Source organism: Cherax quadricarinatus, chromosome 5, assembly GCF_038502225.1.
Source record: "Cherax quadricarinatus isolate ZL_2023a chromosome 5, ASM3850222v1, whole genome shotgun sequence".
NCBI classification, from domain to species: domain Eukaryota; kingdom Metazoa; phylum Arthropoda; class Malacostraca; order Decapoda; family Parastacidae; genus Cherax; species Cherax quadricarinatus.
The window spans coordinates 64861502-64886044 of NC_091296.1; the positions used below are offsets into that span (position 1 = coordinate 64861502).

General features: G+C 41.7%; 1 protein-coding gene and 1 non-coding gene across 3 annotated transcripts in view; one reads left to right on the plus strand and one right to left on the minus strand.

Annotated features, from left to right (window-relative positions):
- Positions 1-24543, minus strand: part of LOC128684740 (NADPH oxidase 5) — a 218861-nt gene that overhangs the window by 22312 nt on the left and 172006 nt on the right. For both annotated transcript variants that reach the window (XM_070103338.1, XM_070103328.1), the window contains 5 exons: positions 19648-19836; positions 8163-8335; positions 5693-5881; positions 4905-5037; positions 2604-3238 (listed from right to left, as the gene is read on the minus strand). In XM_070103338.1, the coding sequence (XP_069959439.1) occupies positions 2604-3238; positions 4905-5037; positions 5693-5881; positions 8163-8335; positions 19648-19836 (1319 nt within the window). The remainder of the gene's footprint in view (positions 1-2603; positions 3239-4904; positions 5038-5692; positions 5882-8162; positions 8336-19647; positions 19837-24543) is intronic.
- TRNAD-GUC (transfer RNA aspartic acid (anticodon GUC)) lies at positions 14452-14523 on the plus strand. Its single transcript has one exon. It is a non-coding gene; the product is annotated as a tRNA-Asp (tRNA).

The window sequence follows — 24543 nt, forward strand, 5'->3', positions numbered from 1 at the left end:
CCTTTAGCTTTAGTTCGATGTTTGCTATTTCTCTGACCAGTGTCTCCCTATGCATTGCAGATATATTGGCCTCTTTTAGCCGCTCTGTTATTCTTTTCCGTCGCCTGTAAAGGGAGCGCCTGTCTCTTTCTATTTTACATCTACTCCTTTTTCTTAAAGGAATATGCCTTGAGCATACATCAAGTGCCACAGAGTTAATCTGTTCTAGGCATAAGTTGGGGTCTGTGTTGCTTAGGCTATCTTCCCAGCTTATACCATTTAGGACTTGGTTTACTTGGTCCCACTTTATGTTCTTGTTATTGAAGTTGAATTTGGTGAAGACTCCCTCACGACTGATCACATTTTGTCAGTCTGGGGCTCCACGCATACATGTCTGAACCTCGATTATGTTGTGATCTGAGTACTTTGTTTTTGATATGGTGACATTCTGTATTAGATCATCATTGTTAGTGAAGATGAGGTCCAGTGTATTTTCCAATCTAATAGGCTCTATTATTTGCTGGTTTAAGGTGAATTTTGTGCAGAGATTTAAAAGCTCATGTGTGTATGAATTCTCATCTGAGCTGCCTCCTGGTGTTATCACTGCAATGTACCACTCATTTATATATAACAGCTGTATAGTCAGGCCTATGAATTCGTGGGGTTATGTTCTTAAAGGTCTTGGCAAATCCAGAAACTGAATAATACCATTAATGCTACCTCATTAATGAATTTTGTTACATGTCTGTACTCAGCTCTCCAAAACTGCTGGAGAGAGATCAATATAGTGAGGAAGCCTAGAGAGCAAATGGGTCTTGCTGTTAAAGATGAAAGAGGGATGATGTTAGATTGGGAGGTAGAAGTACAGGAAAGATGGAGAGAATATTTTAACAAGTTGTTTAATGTTAATGAAGGAAAGGGCAGTGCTTGCACTATGAAGGAGGGATGGGGAAGTTGCAGAGAAATCTAAATTGTGATATCAGCATGCTGTGAGAAGAGTGACTGAATGATGGTGAATGTATTTCCTTTTAATGGGTCACCCTGCTTTGATGGAAGATTGTCAATGAGGGGGAAAAAAAAAGTACTAATGTTTCAGAGGTCATCTCTCCAATCTTTCCGTAATATCACTATATATTACTGGCATTTAAATGATAAAAATAACATCCATTAGGATAGAGTATGAGTTTAGGTAATCCAGTGAATCCATTTTCACTGAGACCCCATTGGATTTCATGTGCCAGGCCTAAACAATTTTATTTTTCAATGCACCAGCCGTATCCCACCAAGGCAGGGTGGCCCAAAAAGAAAAACAAAGTACATACAGTGGACCCTCGCATAACGATATTATTTCAATCCAGAAGTCTGTTTGGGTGCCGTTATAGACCGAATTTGTTCCCATAAGCGATATTGTGAATTAGATTAGTCCGTTTCAGACCCCTAAAAATACACCTACAAAAGCACTTACAAAAATACACTTACATAATTGGTCGAGTTGGGAGCTGATCGTTATGCGGGGGTCCACTGTATCTTTTAAACTTTAGTAATGTATACAGGGAAAGGGGTTATTAGCTGCTTGCTCTGGGCATTTTAGTTGCCTCTTATGACACGCAGGGCTTACAGAGGAAGAATTCTGTTCCACTTCCCCATGGAGACCAGAACAAACAAACAAGAACTAGTAAGAAAATAGAAGAAAACCCAGAGGGATATGTATATATATGCTTGTACAAGCAAGTGGAGTGTGACCTAAGTGTCAGCAGAAGTAGCAAGATGTACCTGAAATCTTGCATTAAACAAAATATACTCACTAATAAAAATATTACCAGAAATAATGACAATATCTACACTAGTAATTAGTCCAATTTACAGTATTATTCTACTAAACCATTTTAGATATAAAACGTTGCTGATATAAACTTGAAACGTTTCAACTTCTTCTTTCAACAAACCGGCAGTATCCCACCGAGGCAGGGTGGCCCAAAAAGAAAAACAAAAGTTTCTCTTTTTAAATTTAGTAATTTATACAGGAGAAGGGGTTACTAGGCCCTTGCTCCCAGCATTTTAGTCGCCTCTTACAACACGCATGGCTTACGGAGGAAGAATTCTGTTCCACTTCCCCGTGGAGATAAGAGGAAATAAACAAGAACAAGAACTAGAAATAAAATAGCAGAAAACCGAGGGGTGTGTATATATATGCTTGTACATGTATGTGTAGTGTGACCTAAGTGTAAGTAGAAGTAGCAAGACGTACCTGAAATCTTGCATGTTTATGAGACAGCAAAAAGGACACCAGCAATCCTACCATCATGTAAAACAATTACAGGCTTTTGTTTTACAGTCACTTGGCAGGACGGTAGTACCTCCCTGGGTGGCTGCTGTCTACCAACCTACTACCTAGGAAACTTGACACTATCATTATAACTTTGTTACTACCATGCATCATTGTAAATTTGCTATTGTTTCCAATTTCCTAAGTCTCTAACAACTTGCTATGTACTATCATGCATAATATTGTACACATTACACATTATTAAATATTAAAAAGCACAAAACAACTGTCACTCACGAGTCGGTGAAGGGGGTTCAATTAAATTATTAAATTTAAGAGAATTCTCGGTTTGACTTACTTCGATTTTTTTGTGTACAGACTGGACATGAAGCTTGTGTGTTGCTAAGGGCTGCCTTAATCTGTTCTCTTCATTCTTTCTTTGGTATTGATTACATTGTTGGTGCTGTAAGGTGACAGAGCACTGCTGATCACTGAGGGAGTCTAGACTAGAATTGCTGCCATTTAGGGACGAGTGGCCAGAGTCTGTCGTTACTGCCTGGAGCCCCATTAATTCTGCTTTCAGGGCTGCCAAGTCAGATAAGCTCGAGGACTTCTTACGTTCTATGGGCTTCTGTGACACTGGGGATTTTAAAATAACCGGGATGATAGGTGGCTTTTGCTCAGCTTCTACATTCAAGAGTGCTGCTGGTCGAGAGTACACACTCATTTTGCGGTTAAATTCCTGAAGGTTGTTAACGTAACGATGACCCTTCCCAGCGATGCCATCGCTCTCGCCCTCCACCTCAATGGCAGTATCACCCGTTGTTTCCGTTTCTCTATCAGAGGTAAAGGCAGGGTTCAATATGCCCGAGATTTCATTCTTGTGGTTCTCTGATGTATCTTTTCCATCTGTTTCTGTCTTGTCATTGATGAACATTTCATAAACTCTCTTGGTCCATTCTCCAACAGAACGAATGTGAACAGTGAAGACATCTGTAAAAAAAGACCAGAGATACTGCCAATTATAATTTGTCTTATCTACAGTGGTATATTACAAACTGTTCTGGAAAAATACCTTGACTTTCCTCACTGTAAATAGTGCATTACCACACTGTGTGTGTGTGTGTGTGTGTGTGTGTATTCACCTATTGCAGGGGTCAAGTCACAGCTCCTGGCCCTGAGCATGCGTGTGTGCATGTGAGCTTGTATGTCCTAAGTAATGTTTGCACAAATAACTCATTACAACTGTGACAAGATATAAATATGTGAACAGTTCATTACCTTTGTAACTTGTTCAGCTATGAAAACTCTGCAGCTCAGTCCCTGGACCCAATATGTATCTCTGTAATCTTTTGATTACCACCCATATGATGAGTAAACTTGAAGATTTGAAGTCAATCAAATGAGGCATTTACAAGTATTCACATAGAATCTGGCACTTTCCAATTTTAATAAAAGTGGAAAATTGACACCTTCATAGACAAACTAATTTTCATCTTCCATCCAGGAACACCAGCTTTAAAAGTTTAATTCCAACCAGAAAAGATATTCTCCAGTTATCCCATAAACACCAACACAGGTTTGAAGCTGCTGCATTCTCACGTTATTAGTGGAGGAGGTTAGACGCTGATCGAATGAGGCATTCACAGGTTATTGAATGAAAACCATATTTCAATTTCCCAATTTCAATACAAATGGCAAATTGGTAACTACACACCCCAAAATCAATCCAAACCTTTCTCTAAGATACACCAGTGTTTAAGTTTTGAAGCTGATCAAAAGAAGCATTCTCCAGTTATTTCATGGAAAACAATTTACTTAATAAAATTGACAAATTAAAACTTACACAGCCCAAATCAATGCAAACCTTCCTTTGAGCAAAGTCTACTATCATGGAAAGTTTAAAGCCAATCAGGAGAGGCATTCCCCAGTTATTGCTTACAATCCAACAATTCCAACTGTATAATGTGTGTTAATAAATTGGTATATTTGCATCTACACAACCTAAACTTAAACTTAGAGGTCATTATCCTATCCATAAGATACATCACCATTAATGGTTGAAGCTGTTGCTGTAGCTATTTAATGAAAATAAACCATTTTAAAAAAATAAAATTTACATCTACACAGTAATAACAATCCCAACATTCTTTTAAGATACAATAGTACAGTGAAGCTGATCAGAAGAGGCTTTCTCAAGTTACTGCATATTATTATTAAGGGGGAATGCTAAATCCATAGGATTATGCAGTGCCTTGGGGGATGGGGAGGATGTGGAAGGTATTCAGGCTTAATTCAGGGAACCAGAGCACAGATCCAATTCCCTAGAGCAAGAGCCCCTCACCACCGTCAAAAATCCAAGAATGGGAATGGTCTACATAACATTGAAGAGAGGGCATCTGGGCATGCCAATAGTTTCATTAACCTTTGTCTTATTGCAGTAAACCAGCGTAGAAAATTCTGAGTCAAATGAAAACCTCATATGAAAAGAGAAAAATTTTGCCAACCACTTAACTAGATAATATGCCACCCACATAAATAAACTACTAAAACACTATTACTTTATATGATCAATACATGTACATGTATATATATTCCCTTCAAGATACACAAAGTTGTAGGAAATATAAGAGAAGTTTGTGATTCCCCGTGGGCGCACCTTCTTGCTCGGGGGCAGAGGATATGGTAAAGGGATGCCACTCATAGCGGGCGATGCTGGGGATGTTGAGGAACACATACTCTCCTGGTTGGAAGTCGAAGTCCTTGGGTCGTCTAATGAGTACCTTCATAACCTGTCCCACAAGGAAATGAACACAAATTAGTCAAGTTTCAAGTACAGTACTGTGTATGGTAAACTAAAAATGCATTATACAGTAGGAACCCCGTATCCGCAAGGGATATGTTCCAAGGACCTACTGTGGATACCCAAACTGTAGATAATAGCAAACCCTATATGTAAGTCCTATACATACCTATTATAAAGTTTAACTGATAAATTATGCACAATAAGTAGAGAATTCTCTTTTTCACTGATGGGAAACACTTCACGGCTTCTCTTAGGCTTTGAAGAACTGCCAGTTTCTCTACTCTTGCACTCTGGGGGCCATCATTATGCAAAATTAAGTTTTTTTTTTGGGGGGGGGGTTACAGTAAACCGTGGATAACAAACTGCGGATACCAAATTAGTGGATACGGGTTCTACTATATACATTCCAGTAGAGTAAATAATTTTTGGTATGTCAATTCATTCAAGATGTAAACCACAAAATACTTTATTCAAATTTGAATTATATCCAGAGCCAAAGTCATAATTTCTACTGCCACCAGTTTCATTCATTCTTACCATTTCTGTTACCATTAACTGTAGGGAGAAAGACAAAGAAGTACTTAAAAAAAGTGAATACTGTAATCCCACTGACAAGTGTGGAGTGGGAGATGGCAGCTTACCTGTGAGGGAAGCTTGGTTCCTGAGATAGTGCGGGTCTGGCCTTTAGCGGTGCACACCTGTAACACTCTAAGGCAGGTTTCCAGCAGGAAGGCAGTGCCTGGCAGTAGTAGCCACTTCCAGAAGTTTGGTCCATGAAGAATGAGGAACACCCAGAAGGGAAGCGAGAGCAGGTGCGTCCAATAGAATACCTGAGGGAAAAGGCACTGCTGCAGGTAGGTTTCAACAAGAAAATGTTGGTTTGCGTAGTTTCAGATAGTGGGAGAATTTATGCAAAACAATGTCTAAATTGTTTGGAAATATTTATAAAAATAATCAAACTCTTTACAAACATTAGTGGTCTTTAAATCCACAAAGTTTTATTGTGCAATAAAATTGTTAATTATCTGTAAAAAAGATTTCATATGTCCCGTAGAAAAAAGAAACCATTTTGAATACTGTACAGTATACATCAAAATTACACAATCTCATCCCTTCTTAATTGTATACTGTACTGTAGTTTCAAGAGAGCTTTATGCCTCTGAAGACCTATCATCGTTCCTTGGATCAAACCCAATTACTTCCCATTCATCAAGCGCTGTACGGCCCCCTCTGAGTTTAGCGCTTTCACATGAATGTAATAATAGTACTAATAATAATACATAATTCTCTGAATATAGGTAACACTCATCACAGAGATCTGAACCAGGGTTTCCAGTGTGGAAATGTCACATTACCAACCACAATAAAAAATATAATACAACTTTTCATTGCATACTATTCTTTACCTGGCCTGAGGCCAGGTTTTTCTGCTTATACCCTGTTCATCCAAGCTGTTTTGTTGGCAGGTAGAAGGACCAAACAGCCATAACTTGGCTGGTCTGGTACTTAAAGGAAGCTATTTAGCTTCCTTTAAGTTATTCCTTTCAGAGGTTTGACCATTAAGTTGAGTTGTCACCCAGCTACGACTGGATTCTTATAATTTGGAAAAAAAGCTAAACCCATAGGTCATACAGCGCAGGGATGGGGAGGGAAGAATAGGAGGTAATCAGGTTAAATTCAATGAAAGGGAGGATAGATCCATTTCCTTGCATCAGGAGCCCCTCACCTGAAACAAGGCACCTCCCTTGAAGGAGCTACAATCTAAATTATGTAGTTTGCAGTCTTACTGAAACTGTGTCTTTCAACTCAACGGTTATTTACTGCCAAGACAGTAATGCAGAGAAGAAAACATTCACCGTCATTCATTCAACTGCTGCTTTTCCAAAAATGTGCTGACATCACAATAAGATTACCCTCCAACTGCAACATACCCACCTCTCCTTCAGAGTGTAAGCACTGCCCTTCCTACTTCCAGGACTCAGGTCCGGCTAACTGGTTTCCCTGAAACCCATCAGTTACCTTGCATACATTCCATCAGCATACTCATTCATTAACACGCTCACACAAGCCTGCTGGCTGCTTAAGCTCCTAAAATTCAAGTCTCTTTCACCCCCTCCCTCCAATTCCTTGAATAAGGCCTAAATGCCTTCCATTCCCTGAGGAACTGTATGACCCCTATGAGTTTAGTGCTCTCCCCCCTCCTTCATTATTACAGAGTTATGTCTTAAAGAGACTTATGAAAAGGTAGAAATGTTCTACACGATCATGTGACATGTAGTTTTTCTTACTCTTCTCTTATCTTTTCCTCTAATTTCGGTATACTTGAAGATATATTGAACCAAAGGTCTTGCTAGTAAGAAATCAGCCCGATCAGCACAATAAGATATAACACAATAAGCGTCAGGGGCCCAAGACTGTTCAATTGCCTCCCAGCATACATAAGGGGGATTACCAACAGACCCCTGTTGGTAATCCACAGCCCGGTTGGTCAGTATACCTGACCAACCGGGCTGTAGTTCGTACGTCGGGTTGCATGCGGCCAACAGTAACAGCCTGGTTGATCAGGCCCTGGTCTACCATCAGGTTTGGTCACAGACCGGGCTGCGGGGGCGTTGACCCCCGAAACTCTCCAGGTATACATATATAATGGTTATAATTACAACTATTTTTAAAGAGGTAGAGGGGTAAGCCTGTGGAATGCCTGTCAGATGACAGAAAGCTTTAGCTGCGGGTCATCTTGTGACGAAGACCCACATCAGGAAACGTTTGTCCTGTTTCCTGACGAAACTTACCTAACATAAACCTTAACTACAGACATCATGGCACTGTTGGAAAAACAGTCAAACGGATGACTGTTGAACAGCACTTTTTCTGTTGGCGCAGCTGACTATTTTTATCGCCTTTTATCTTACATTTTTAGTTTTTCTGTTGTAACCTAACCTATCCTTACTTGATCTAACTTAACCTCAGAAATGTGCTGCAAAACCTATGTGAAAAAGCGTCATAGCTATTAGGAAGCTGGTTGGAAGCGATAACTACAGCTGTTTGACATTCAAGCATTTAAACTCACTTTTTATATAAAAAGAAACGTTACAGAACCCATATAAATACCTCAAAGTACCCAGATTTTCTGACGATGCGGTGGCTGAAGGCGACGATGATGGTGAGAATGATCATGAGCACCACGCCCGTCGGGTTGGCCAGGCCGCCCACCCAGCCGATGCCCAGGGAGGTGTCCCACATGTAGGCGTTCATGGTGATCCCTGTCACGTCTCCCAGTGTCACTGCCAGAACACCAGCCATGAGAAGAACAAGCACTTACACCATCAATGCTTTTCACAGTTTTCAAGGGTATTAATGGTGTTAGAGATGGTGTCGTGCGTTGTGTTAGAGACGGTGTTACGGAGAAATTTACAGTTTAGCGCTTCCTTTTGATAATAATACGGAGAAACTTTGGGCAATGACCAGATGACACATGTGCAACACCCGTGTGTCTTTATCCAAAGACGTTTCGTCAACCAGTGGTTTTTATCAGTTTAACAGAATTGTCACACGGAGAGTAGATGAGGTAAATATGATTATCCCGGATAAATAACCCAGGTGTTACACACGTGTCAAATTCACAATAACTATTTTTTTTATATAGAGGTACATTCGTGGAAACAATATCTTTGAATTCCATTAGTTGTTAAGCATGGTTTTAATGCTTATCTGCCAACTCGAGCTTAGTATGAAGCCATGGTGAGGTGGAACTTATGATGGGCACTGTTCACCAAGTGGTGTAGGGCTCTCAATTGAGGCAACATTAACAAATCCTCAAATACAATAACACGCTACAAACGACACACTATCAACACGCTTACATAAATACAATTGTAACTCATTTATTCTTTCTCTCCCTAGACGTCTTTCCAAAAACGGCCAGACACATTATGATCACATAATGAACCATTAAACCACAATATTATCATCAAATAATGAACCACTCAAGAACATTATGATAGAGTAACGAACCATTCAACCACACGTGCGGCCAGCAGTAATTGCCTGGTTGATCAGACCCTGATCCACCATGATGCCTGGTCTTAGACCGGGCCGCGGGGGCGTTGACCCCCGAAATCCTCTCCAGGTAAACTCCAGGTAACTAATTTTACCATTCAAAGGAAGGAGTCACTGATACCGATAAAAACCTCTTTATGAAAAAAATTAGAGCTATCCTCCCCTTCCTCGGGTCGAACCTGATACTTTCCCTTCCCCCTTCCCTTATTCACCAAGCGCTGTATAACATTATGGGTCATAATACATGCATTTCTCACCTCCAAAACTCAAGTCGGGATGTTTAGTTTCCAAACTTTTGCATGTACTCCTTTTCGGTCCTGTGGGCGGTAGTTACAAAGGTACATAATGGATTCAGGGAGGTGGCCACAACATTAGTGTTATCTAATCAAATTTGCGGTAATGAACTATTTGCAAATTTATAGACTACTGAGCAGCAGTAATGAGTTAATAGTCTTTAATTCGGTCACAATGTAGTTAGATGTCGTTATGAGTTATTTACAATGCGTAATATAACCAAATCTTTCTAAATATTTAGCAAGTTAAACTGGTTATGAGTTATTTAAAACTGACGAAGTGGGGGTATTCTTTTCCAGAATGGTTGGTAATGTGCCACCGCTGATAAAATCTTTGACATTTCTTGAACAATTGTGTGCAAGTTGTTTCTGAATTCATCAATTTTGTCTCATTTCAGCACACACTAGCACAAGACTCCACAAAGCCCACACCTGGCCAGGTCCGTGCCGGCTGGCCGTGCAAACTTCCAGAGCAGCACTCAAGCACTCGCTGCCTAGCTGAAGCAAGGCGGCAGCGACATCCAAGTGCTCGCCGACCCTGCCAGATGTGCTAGACATGTGGCTTACCCTGCAGTGCCTGCACGACAGAACAATTGACTGGTGCCAGCCCACCCCGTCAGTTGAAACTCCCTTCCTACTGTCCCTAAGTCACTAGCTGACACACTGAAGCTACAATCCACTCCCTCTCTGAAGGCACCCCCCCCCCTCTTCCAATTAATCAGCTCCATCATGAGCTATAAGGAGAATTTGAGAGGGAAACTACTGGTTACAACTCGCCCACGCCTTCGTCTAGCACCTAACAAGTTCACCACAACTGAGGACAGTGCGTCCAACCCAGACTCACACCACCAATTTATCTCTACCAATTTTCTTGAATCCTGCCACAACTGACATCGGAAACCAATCCAGACGCATAGACCACTAGCTAGGTTTTTCTTTTCTTAATCCTTACACACACACACACACACACACACACACACACACACACACACACACACACACACACACACACACACACACACACACACACCAAACTACAAGAAAGGGGACTACACAGGAATGAGGAACTACCTGAACGGGGTTCAGTGGGACAAAGAACTGGCAGGGAAGCCAGTTAATGAGATGATGGAATATGTAGCAACAAAATGCAAGGAGGCTGAGGAGAGGTTTGTACCCAAGGGTAAAAGGAATAATGAAAAAGCCAGGATGAGCCCATGGTTTACCCAAAGGTGCAGGGAGGCAAAAACCAAGTGTGCTAGGGAATGGAAGAAATATAGAAGGCAAAAGACCCAGGAGAATAAGGAGAACAGTCGTAGAGCCAGAAACGAATATGCACAGATAAGAAGGGAGGCCCAAAGACAATATGAAAATGACATAGCAGCGAAAGCCAAATCTGACCCGAAACTGTTGTACAGCCACATCAGGAGGAAAACAACAGTCAAGGACCAGGTAATCAGGCTAAGGAAGGAAGGAGGAGAGACAACAAGAAATGACCGTGAAGTATGTGAAGAACTCAACAAGAGATTCAAAGAAGTGTTCACAGAGGAGACAGAAGGGACTCCAGAAAGACGGAGAGGTGGGGCACACCACCAAGTGCTGGACACAATGCACACAACCGAGGAAGAAGTGAAGAGGCTTCTGAGTGAGCTAGATACCTCAAAGGCAATGGGGCCAGATAACATCTCCCCATGGGTATTGAGAGAGGGAGCAGAGGCGCTATGTGTACCCCTAACAACAATATTCAATACAGCTATCGAAACAGGGAGATTGCCTGAGGCATGGAAGACAGCAAATGTAGTCCCAATCTTTAAAAAAGGAGACAGACATGAAGCATTAAACTACAGACCAGTGTCACTGACATGTATAGTATGCAAAATCATGGAGAAGATTATCAGAAGAGTGGTGAAACACCTAGAAAGGAACGATCTCATCAACAGCAGCCAACATGGTTTCAGGGACGGGAAATCCTGTGTCACAAACCTACTGGAGTTCTATGACATGGTGACAGCAGTAAGACAAGAGAGAGAGGGGTGGGTGGATTGCATTTTCTTGGACTGCAAGAAGGCGTTTGACACAGTTCCACACAAGAGATTGGTGCAAAAACTGGAGGACCAAGCAGGGATAACAGGGAAGGCACTACAATGGATCAGGGAATACTTGTCAGGAAGACAGCAGCGAGTCATGGTACGTGGCGAGGTGTCAGAGTGGGCACCTGTGACCAGCGGGGTCCCGCAGGGGTCAGTCCTAGGACCAGTGCTGTTTCTGGTATTTGTGAACGACATGACGGAAGGAATAGACTCTGAGGTGTCCCTGTTTGCAGATGACGTGAAGTTGATGAGAAGAATTCACTCGATCGAAGACCAGGCAGAACTACAAAGGGATCTGGACAGGCTGCAGACCTGGTCCAGCAATTGGCTCCTGGAGTTCAATCCCACCAAGTGTAAAGTCATGAAGATTGGGGAAGGGCAAAGAAGGCCGCAGACGAGTACAGTCTAGGGGGTCAGAGACTACAAACCTCACTCAAGGAAAAAGATCTTGGGGTGAGTATAACACCAGGCACATCTCCTGAAGCGCACATCAACCAAATAACTGCTGCAGCATATGGGCGCCTAGCAAACCTCAGAACAGCATTCCGACATCTTAATAAGGAATCATTCAGGACCCTGTACACCGTGTACGTTAGGCCCATATTGGAGTATGCGGCACCAGTTTGGAACCCACACCTAGCCAAGCACGTGAAGAAACTAGAGAAAGTGCAAAGGTTTGCAACAAGACTAGTCCCAGAGCTAAGAGGTATGTCCTACGAGGAGAGGTTAAGAGAAATCAACCTGACGACACTGGAGGACAGGAGAGATAGGGGGGACATGATAACGACATACAAAATACTGAGAGGAATTGACAAGGTGGACAAAGACAGGATGTTCCAGAGATTGGACACAGTAACAAGGGGACACAGTTGGAAGCTGAAGACACAGATGAATCACAGGGATGTTAGGAAGTATTTCTTCAGCCACAGAGTAGTCAGTAAGTGGAATAGTTTGGGAAGCGATGTAGTGGAGGCAGGATCCATACATAGCTTTAAGCAGAGGTATGATAAAGCTCACGGCTCAGGGAGAGTGACCTAGTAGCGATCAGTGAAGAGGCGGGGCCAGGAGCTCGGACTCGACCCCCGCAACCTCAACTAGGTGAGAACTAGGTGAGTACACACACACGGGGCCAGGAGCTGAGTCTCGACCCCTGCAACCAAAATTAGGTGAGTACACACACACACACACACACACACACATATATACAGATTTAAAATGCTGGTACACTAACAAAGTCTAAAGACCACTTGGCTTCACTCTTCTCAATCCACAGTCACACGTCTGCTGGAAATTCAGACGCCTACTTCTCACATCTTTCGCACTCTGCTACTTGACGCTTCTTTATATTATATTCATGGAAAAGCGCTAAACTTGCAAAGGGCCATACAGTGCCTGGAGATTGGAAGGCAATCAGGTCTGATTCGAGGAAAAGAACAGTTCGAATTCTTAGATAAAGAGTTCCTTACCAACATCAAGGCACGTACCCTTATCCCCCTTCAAAGAAAATTTCCTTAGATGGTACTTTCTAATAAGATATTCTGCATGATTCATGTACTCAAACTTTCACATTTTAATGTATAAGTTATTAAACAAATAAATAGCACAATCTTCATAAAAACTGACAAATTTTGTATGAAAAAGTTGGGCTATGAACCCAGTATAAAACTTTCATGTTAGGTTTCTTTCTGTACTACAAGCGCTCTAAGGTCTTTATCACAGAATAAGAAAGCGATATGAATATGTTGTAAAACTAAACGAACAGAGGCTCCAATAGAACAGCAAACAATGACTTACCTCGACTTGAAGAGAATACACCAGCCTCAGACTTCTCTGGCTATTCAGAGAAAATGTGGCACCCCTCATGGGATGCCAGAGAAAACGTGGGTAGCTAAAGACAGTACGGGCTAAAGCAGTGTTAATATAGGCACAAGCAATGTGTGTCGAGGAAGTGAAGACAGAATTAGCAAGAACAAAATGTGTGGGTTTTAATAACACATGCGTACGTAATAGTTAAGATATATTGATGGAGGTTAAGTGGACATTTCAGAAAGAAACATAATAAGTCTGAAGCAGATACACATTTTTACATCCTAAAGCTTGAAACAATTACAGCAGTGGGTAAAGCATCATCAGGTCACATAGGAGCGAAAGCTAGTAATTAAACAAGTAATTTTAGTCACATGTACACTATTGAGAAATTCGCACTGAAGTTCATTTCCTTAATAATAAAAAAAAGCATTTTATCTAGTGGTATATTACAAACCATTCGGGAAAAATACCCCGACTTTGCTCACTATAAATGATGCATCACTTCTTTTTGCGTGTGTGACCTAATTCATGTCTGCATTAATAACTCATTGCGACTGTGACCAGATATAAACATGCAAATAGTTCATTACCACTGTATCCTGCTCAGCTATCAAAACTTTGCGGCCCAGTCACTGGACCCATTATTATGGGTCCAGTTACAGAGGCATATAATTATGTGCCTCTGTAATCTTTTGACTTCCACCCACAGGATGGGTGCACAATAAAGATGTTAAACTATCCCATAAGCCTAAAATTTAACTGTCCATTACACAACCCACTATACAACATATACAGTACTTGCTGGTAAGCTCAGAAAAGCCACTAAACAGAATAACAGTTGGCGGCTAACACCCAGGTACCTACTTAGGACTATACTTGGAGTAGGTTTCAGGGATCAAGACCCCCGCGGCCCGGTCTGTGACCAGGCCTATGCAAACAGTCGGGATCAAACTCGGGTCCAGATGTGTGCTGCACGCGCTACCTTTCATTATGTAAGTTCTGAGTAGTATGTAGTAATAACAACTGTGATATTTACAGAACACTTAGAACGTGTACGTCAGTCAGGTCTCGTCCCAATAAACTTAAATACTGAAGAAATAATAAGACAATGATCAATATAAATAAAATCACAAGAAGTCACGGTATCCCAAGTCCTCGGTAGTATAGTGGTGAGTATCCCCGCCTGTCACGCGGGAGACCGGGGTTCGATTCCCCGCCGGGGAGGGTCTTTTATAATGGTATCTCCGTTGCTCAACCGTAGAGCGTTTGGTTACAAACTAAATGGTACAGCTCATAATACCCACAACAATGGAAGAGGTCAATTAACTTCTAAGTGGAGAATAAAAAAAGACAGTGTCGCTTCTGGAACAATACACAAATAACCTGCATATAAGAGTGAAACTGATGTCGACGTTTCGGTCTGACTTAGACCATTAACTAGTCACATGACCGAAACACCGTCGTAAGTTTCAGTCGCCTATGTGCGGGTTATTTGTGTATCACACTGCTTGGTTTTCTTTTATTACTCTGGGTTATTTAGCGTCCTCGAAAGGGGTACCTTAAATGTTTTTTCTTTATTTTTCTCTCTCAAGTTTTCGTTTGTAACCTGAGGACGGCTCGTCTAATCAACTTAAATTTTCAACGTGGTCAAACTCTTGGAAAATATTCACAGAACGACTGCAATGTGCAAGATGCTTTCTGGTAAATTTTATATATTCCATTCGTGATTTTTGTTACACCTAAAGCCTCTTCTAATCCTGCTTCATACTTAAAAATCGGGTGTATTTTGCCGTGTAAGACATGTGCAAGTGACGAAACGTTTCGCTTGGACTGTGGGCTTAATCATTCGAATACAAGGATGAATTTACAATTTTGGAGTGAATAGATGAAGTGGAGAGGTAGTCTGAGGTAATCAAGTCTCACGGCGTTGGAAGATTACTGCTATGTCCAGTGTCTTGGTTTATTGCAAATGTATGAAGCCAAAGACGACTAGTATACCGGAATGTGAGATGTAGTAGCTGGGGATGACACCACAGGCAAGCTGGGCCCAGCAATGGAAGGTCATGCTAAACGGTTGTTAAGATAAGATAAGATTTCGTTCGGATTTTTAACCCCGGAGGGTTAGCCACCTGGAGTTACCTGGAGAGAGTTCCGGGGGTCAACGCCCCCGCGGCCCGGTCTGTGACCAGGCCTCCTGGTGGATCAGAGCCTGATCAACCAGGCTGTTGCTGCTGGCTGCACGCAAACCAACGTACGAGCCACAGCCCGGCTGATCAGGAACTGACTTTAGGTGCTTGTCCAGTGCCAGCTTGAAGACTGCCAGGGGTCTGTTGGTAATCCCCCTTATGTGTGCTGGGAGGCAGTCAGTGCGTCATCGAGGACTGTCTAACTTATTTCCATTGGGGTCCTTAATCTTGTCCCCCAGGATGCGACCCACACCAGTCGACTAACACCCAGGTACCTATTTGCTGCTAGGTGAACAGGACAACAGGTGTAAGGAAACGTGTCGAAATGTTTCCACCCGCCGGGAATCGAACCCGTGCCCTCCGTGTGTGAAGCGGGAGCTTTAGCGGGAGCAAGAGACATGGTGCACATTTGTCCTAATTAATTTGTCGGCACTGCATACCATTTATATGATACTGGTGTATCCTAAAAGGAAGAGATTATTTTGCTTTACAAATGGCATGTTTTTTTTCCCCGTGAGATCACATAAGTATGCTTCTCGACGGATTCAATTTTTATTGGGTGTTCCATCGTATGTAATGGATGACACCTTTCGGGTTCAGCCTTAAGTTTGAAAGCTGGAGTATATTAGTGGAAGATTCGAATTCTCTTTGGAATCTTTAGCTGCCAATTTGCTATTTTCGCTGAAGAAAATGAGACAGCGGTTTCCAGGCGATAACTTATGAAAGCTTCTTGTGATCAACTTCAAATCTTCAACGCTGATACTCCACTACAGTAGAAACTTATACCAGACACTTTATTGAAACAGGAGCTGGGGTTGTGGAAAAATCCATGGCGGTTGAAGTTATTAAATAATTATAAGTAAATTCAGGCTAGCTAGAGGTACGTGGAATATACGTGAGAGCTTATACCATCCACCCTCTAGTGTAAGTAGTCCGTTAATATCACATTAGTACATTTAAACATCTCTAATATAAGCTACTGAGAGATGTCTTTACTTCCATACAATGCCTACAATTTAATAAGATAATAAGTATAATGTCTTATTAATGCATATTAAACAATATACAATTAAGAGATGATGAAGATTCAAGAGATTAACATAAGAGGGTCATATGGTTGTCTCCCCTTCGTTGATATATTAAGTACAGTACAGAGATGTAATCTCTGCATACAAGAGTAACCTACATAATGCCACTGACAATCAGAAGAGCGCCAAAGGCCAAACATAGGCAGTTCAGAGGTCTAGGAAAGCCAGTTTGCCCACCTTGACTCAAAACAGCAAGTGCTGTGTCTCAACTTAGGATCGTTCTTGAGGCATACACATAATACTTATGTATTATGTCTATGCTGAGCTGTAGGATGAGTTACAAAGCATACACAACACAACATTCCAGGTGTGAAACCAAATCTGTTTATTATTCATCCTTTGTACCCAATAATATAAACAGTAGTCAAGGCCCATGATATATTATAGTATGTTGCTTGTAATTTTTATAGCCTTGTTAGAATATTAGTAGTCCACGTAGAACTCGCCTGAACAATTATCTCTGGGCTTATGGATAATGAGATACCTTTCTCAGATGGCGCTGCGAACGAAACATGTTGTTTACCCCTCTAGGGTTGATTATCCGAATCATTTCTTTCCAACTTGTTCTGTTTACGATTTGAACTCTTCATCGTTATAGCGGACACCAATCAATCTAAGTATTCATAAGTATATAAGAAGGAACAATGCAACAGGCCTACTGGCCTATGTGAGGTCAAACACGTCACTTAAGGGAGGAGCACGGCATCCGACCTAGTAGCATAAACTAGTTAGGTATTCGTAGGATCTTCAGGTGATGTCGATTCCAGTCTTGACTTAGTTTCGGGTCGAGCTGCAGAAAAATCTGTGGCATTATTAATCAACAAGATTAATTTTACTAAGCCTTGCTTTTTTTTTCTTTTTTGGTAGCGACGGATCTCTGGATTCCCATGCACGCATGCACTCGTACATGCAAGGATGCATGGGTACATACACTCGTGGGCCATGCATGTCTGTGACCTCCCATTTCCCTTGCCTTGTGTGACCCTTACGCGTTTAGTGCTTCTCCCTGAAAATAATCATAATACACATGTCGATGCTTTAGTCTGGACAGAACCCACCCACGGACGACCCACCTCTCACCACGACAGTACCCACCCAGGAAGCCTGGACTACCCACCTCTCACCACGACAGTACCCACCCACGAAGCCTGGACGACCCACCTCTCACCACGACAGTACCCACCCAGGGAGCCTGGACGACCCACCTCTCACCACGACAGTACCCACCCAGGGAGCCTGGACGACCCACCTCTCACCACGACAGTACTCACCCAGGGAGCCTGGACGACCCACCTCTCATCACGACAGTACCCACCCAGGGAGCCTGGACGACCCACCTCTCACCACGACAGTACCCACCCAGGGAGCCTGGACGACCCACCTCTCACCACGACAGTACCCACCCAGGGAGCCTGGACGACCCACCTCTCACGACGACAGTATCCACCCAGGGAGCCTAGATGACCCCACCTCTCACCACGACAATACCCACCCAGGGAGCCTGGATGACCCACCTCTCACCACGAGAGTACCCACCCAGGGAGCCTGGATGACCCCACCTCTCACCACGACAGTACCCACCCAGGGAGCCTGGATGACCCCACCTCTCGCCACGACAGTACCCACCCAGGGAGCCTGGATGACCCACCTCTCACCACGACAGTACCCACCCAGGGAGCCTAGATGACCCCACCTCTCACCACGACAGTACCCACCCAGGGAGCCTAGATGACCCCACCTCTCACCACGACAGTACCCACCCAGGGAGCCTGGATGACCCACCTCTCACCACGACAGTACCCACCCAGGGAGCCTAGATGACCCCACCTCTCACCACGACAGTACCCACCCAGGGAGCCTAGATGACCCCACCTCTCACCACGATCAGCAAAATATTGCCCAACTTCTAGTTTTCGATGACTGATATTTGGTACAACACAATACATTACTGTCAGTAACATTCATTTAGTCATTAATTAAGCAGTAACCGTGGTAGATGCGTCGAGAGCAAATTGTTGGAAGGTGGGAAAGTGAGGAGCAAGAGAGATGAGTATTATAGTTAGCAGAAAGGTAGACATGAGAAGTGAGTTTAGATGACAGGTTGGGTGGAAGATGTCCCTGGCATTGAGAGAAGGAATAGCTCATGCAGTGCGAAGGAAGTATGCATAAGAATCTTGAGATATATGAAGATTTGTCCCATAGAAAGTCAGCCAGTTAGGATTTAATTAGTTATTGTAGGTTCAGGCTATGTTAAAAATCTTACATTACCTGAAAATTTAGAATGAACTGAAATTAGAAACTTAAAACAGATTAGATTGTCATTTAATAACCATAAATTGAAGTAAGATTTTAAAATAAATATTACATTCAAGCAATTTATAACGTTTCTTGTTATATTTAAGTTTAATTTCATTAATGATCACCTGGGACCTACGGAAAGGCTGGGAGTCTCTGTTGGTCTTTCGTGCTGAGTCTTGTCCTACATGTCAATCTTAAGTCTGTCTATAATTAGCATATAGGTCATATGTCATAATTTGTAAGTACAGATTGTGAAAACGCGTTTGTTGATTGGTCTTAAAAATTTCAGTATTAAATTTAGGCTGTTGGACAGTGATTATTGAAGAATTAACAGTCAACATATTAGTATCTACTAATAGACCACATTAACATTTTAAGAATATAGAGTTGTAATATTTAAGAGAAATTCTGCAGCAGGTAATAGGTTGGTATAAAGGAACCACCCAGGGAGGTACTACCGTCCTGCCAAAGAACTGTGAAACTGAAACCTGTAATTGTTTTGCACAATGCTAAGAATCATACTGAATGCAAGTGTTAGTCTTATCTGGATTTAATACCTCATTTCCCCAGTTATGTATTTAATAGTATAGGCAGAACTATCTGAGGCGATATTTACAACAGTCGCTGGATTATATTTACAAGTCTGCGGGAGAGTATTCGTGGAGGATATATATCGATGGAAAAAATGATCTACTAGGTGTGACTGATATTCTTAAAGCACCCTGAGTGCCTCTACAAGGCGTCAGCACAAAGTGTTACCCGTGTAGATGACTTACCGAAGTTGGCGATGTGGAAGAGGGTGTGGAGGATTGAGAGGAAGAAGACTGTCCAGCCGGCCATCTTGTGGAAGTGGACGTGCTGGTCACAAGGAAGAAGACGGCCCAGCGAGGAGTTTCTGAGTCTGGTCACTCCCCGACGTAGAATCAGCAGCAGCAGCAGCGCACAGTCCAGGTTGAGACACTGACCTGTAGACGGAGTATACACACACGTGTATATACTTTCTGACTATAAATAAAATGCTCGTTCTCTCGTAACCACTAAATAAAATGTACAATTGCGTTTTTAAACGTAATACTTGTCGAGGGAAACATGTATTATGGGAAAGAAAATATATTGCGATTATCATAGTTATTTAGATATTTTTGAAATTTCACAACAAATCTATAAAAATATATATTAAAATGCATCACAAGTACATATGCAAATTTCATAAACAAATAGAAAAATTGAAATGTAGATATATAAAATTGTCAGAATACGAAGAGAACAGTTATCAAATAGAGAAAAACATTAAGAGTACAAGAAATTACAGCAAAGGGAATCACAGGTCTCCAATATAGAATTTCAGAAGATACACACAGGTATTACATACCAAGGTGTTGGGGATGTGGTAAGATCCAGTTTGGAGATTTTTACCAGTGATTTTCCTGTGATAGGTTTGGGGAGTTTCACTATTGATCTACCTGTGATATGGGGGTTACGTGTGAAATTCATCCAGTGAAAAACAAAAGCACTAAAGGTACGCAACTGTGTTAACATACGTCACCTATGAGTACAAGCAAATATCAGAAATAGTACATTGCTATAACGAAAGTAGATGTGGTAAAAATAGACTAGCTATTGGTTGGATTTCGGCTATTAATTAAAGTTTGAACTCTACAGTATTAAAGTTGGTTTTATAGCAGAATGTTTTGTTCTGCAGTTGATATAAACTTAACCTAACGAAACCCACCCAGCTCAATCCAAAATAACCTAACATACCCTTACCTAAGCCCGTGCATAACTATTCTATTGTCACCAATAACTCGAAATAACAATTTGAACGAGAAATATTTATTCCGAGGGGTACATAGGTTATGTATTTTGTAAAATGAAAACTGATGCCCGAGTCCGCCTAGTAGTGGTCGTAAACCTTAACTGTAGAGGTTTTCAAAAATAAGTTGGATCATTACTTCAATCAAGTGCCAGATCAACCTGGCTGTGATGACTGTGGGCTAGAACTCCGCTTTAAAAAAATGAGACTGGTCCCAGGTATAACTAAACCAGTTATAGGTAAATCGCAGGTAAAAACCCTCGACACTAGTTAAATGTAAGTCACAGGTGAAAAGCCTCGAAACCTGTCACAGGTATAACTCCCGAAACCGATCAAAGGCATGCCACTAAATGCGAAACTGAAGTGTGTTAAACGTTTCGCACTCTTACAGAATGGCTGGGATTTCCCTTGAATTATGAAGGTGCAAGTGTTTAGATAGTGTAGGGTGGGAGTGGGTGTGTGACCTGCCATGGGTGGGTAGTGCACTTGCTAGCATCGGAAGGTGGACGGACATCCTTTTGGTCTTGTACTTGATAATCATCAATACAGAAGTTATCTGACGATATGGCTATAATCATATCGTCAGATATGATTGATTATCAAGTACAGGCCCAGATAATCATCTCGTCAGATAACCTCTGCATTGCACTATAATCAAACTACCGTTCAACCTTATAAAACTTGTTGATTACAATTTACTTGATTTGTAATGATTAATCTTGTAACTCGAATCCTGACTATTGTTTTTCCAAACATCCCGTCAATACCTTATACAACACCCCTTATACAACACTTAGTATCACGTAGTCTTAGTCTGCCCGAAATGCTGTACAAACTATGGGCTTTCAAACTGTCTTTGAAATAAAAATCACTCATTAATATTAAGTAGTACAATGGTTATTGTCCTTGGGGACGATAAAGTGTTTAACGCCTTTCCTTGCTGAGGAGAGATGTAGCCACAGAAATGAGCAGGATATGCGGAGATATTAAAATAAATGCATGGAAGAAAGTCGAGTTGTAAACGCAAAAATGCGCGAGAAGCATACTGTAAATATTTAGATTAATTGTAGTGATGTAGAAACGTGAAGGTAAACAAACTCGAAATACATAGAGGGGAAAGTTGTTACCTAGATGACATCCAAGCATACAGAGTTACACAATAAACATACTTGCGATAGCCGAATTTACCACATTAAAACTTTTACTGTCGTGGCCCAGTAAATCTCAGCGCAGAGTAAATATAGAGCATTAATCATCTGATCATGTTTTTATTTCTTATATCACCTGACTGAAACCACAACAAATAATTAAAATAAGCAAATGACGTAATAACGGAATATAGCCACGAAGTCAGTATTCATGTATATATAAGACTTATTTACGAATTTCGTGTGTGGGCAATGAGCAAGTGTTTCCCGTGATTAACCTTGTTTAGGATGCATCAAATGTAATTAACCTGGTATGGTTAAAAAAAAGATTTAGGACACTGGCAGCTGACTCCACTACCTGGCTGACTGCCTTGATAAAAATTTGGAAAATTTCAAATTCTTTTTAATTTTTACGCAGTGATGAGTAATCCAGACGGGTTTAGTGTTTTTAATAATAAGGCTAATAATAATAATGCTAATAATATTCCCTTTGGTTCTCTGGGCTCCTAGTGATGCAAGATCTATCGTAGCCTATCATCCTATCGTAGTATAAATTCTCGTTGTTCCTGCTCGTCAGGGCGCTGACGACTACACAAACATTAACGTTTTAGCTGTCTTCAGGGAGATTACATTTACAGTGTTCAGTAGTGCTGGCCATCATGGCCCTATCGTGACCCTATCATCGTCGTGACCCCTGTCATCGTCCGGAATAAATATAAGCTATGAGAAGCATTCATCTTGGCAAGACATTATTTTAAAGCTCTCACGTTAAGAACTCACATCGCAGGAGCTCCCTTTATAAAAGGAGTGGAGAAGGGGGCTGGAAAGGGAGGTCTTGATGCTGGTGAAGGGCCCTTGATCCAAATAACTGGAGTTACCCTCCTCGGATCAAAACCCGATGAGATGGGTATGACCCATCCCGGCTTAGCGCATCTTAATGGCTGTATCATAGAATATGAGTCAGCAGTGTCAAGCTACGTGTCGTCACTGGTGTCAGGTGGGAAGGTGACAGTGGGTGACGTTATCTTATGCGAGACATGAGGTCTTGGGCCACGCTTACCATGATTGGCACCTTTGAGGAGTCAGCTCATGGATTATGTTCGGCGTGTTGTTCTTTTATTACGAGGTGTTCAAGTGACCGAGTCTGTCGGTTACCTGAGTATTGCACAAGGCCGTCGGTCGTGGTTGTCTGTGGTTGGTGGCTGTGTCTGTCTGTGGTTGGTGGCTGTGTCTGTCTGTGGTTGGTGGCTGTGTCTGTCTGTGGTTGGTGGCTGTGTCTGTCTGTGGTTGGTGGCTGTGTCTGTCTGTGGTTGGTGGCTGTGTCTGTCTGTGATTGGTGGCTGTGTCCGCCTGTGGTTGGTGGCTGTGTCTGTCTTTGGTTGGCGGATATCTGAAACAAGTGACTGTCTAACTGACGCTGATGGAGATGTCTGTGGCAGGTGAACGTCTGTGGCAACCAACCGCCCGTCACTGAAGTATCATTGCAAAACTAACAAATTGCAATATTGGTTTCCAATGTGGTGCGTGAAGGCGTCCTTGAGCAAGTATTTTTCACACATTCGTCCCATGGGAAAAAACGTCGACTGACTCTTAGCACCCTCTCTTACTCCACTTTTTCCCTGTCTTCGAGCCTGGACATTGATTATTGTGAATTATTATGCGAGTAAATTACCTGTACGAGGTTTACAGGGTATTACCCGAATTATTTCCTGCGAGTAATTTGGATAAGTGGTACTTAAGTCATAGTAGGTCCCCGAACTGTAACTCCCTCGATGCTCACTTTTTCACCACTCACAAAAAGTTAGACCTGGCATTGAATTAATAATTACAATATTAAAACCAGCTACTCTGGTAAATTAAAGTTGTGGACTGTATATGATTAAGCTTGCTGGTTACTCAAAAAAATTCGTATTCTCAATTAATTACTGTAGATGGATCACACCACAACACCTGCCTAACACCTAGATCCTACACTGGCCAGCTAGAAATCTAAATGCAAGGACTAATGGCGCACTTCCCTGTAAGTGATGTTCGTATCCCTTATCTTCCGCCATCCACACGTAATTCTTGAGGTCCCGCAAATTTCCTGTCCCATTTATTCAGCAGGGGACATTAATACTGGTTCCTAATTACAAATTCAGGCTGAAAAACCCCAGTTTGGTTAGAAAGACGCCGGATTATTAGCTGAATTTTCTGTGACAACCAGTGTTCACAAATTGCAAATGGCATCTTCTATTTTTTCTGTCCTTGTTACCGAATTGTAAGAGTTTTCCAATTTCTAAATTACGGATTGAGGCCGATGTACAACAAATGACCTTCGAGAACGCCTGATTACATTGCACAATTCAGATCAGTGTTCACACATTAAATTCATTATGGCATCTCCCTCCTTCCTCAAAACTTCTCAAAAGGTCCAAATAGCATCACATTTTAATGCATAATTATATTATTCATTTATATGTTCTGCATTTAGGAAATTATGTAAAAAAAATTCCACATTATATAAAGCTAAACAAAAAGAGAAAAATAAAGTATATGAAGTGTTAAGGAATAAGTGAATTACAAAGCACCCTTAGACGGAAACTGGCGAGATTAAGGATAAATTTAATATGTAGATTGTAGAGAAATATCGAAATGTGCTGCAAAACTACATTACTTTTGATCTAGTAATCGTCTCAAACCAAGCTAAGAAATCTATGTACCGAGAAGTT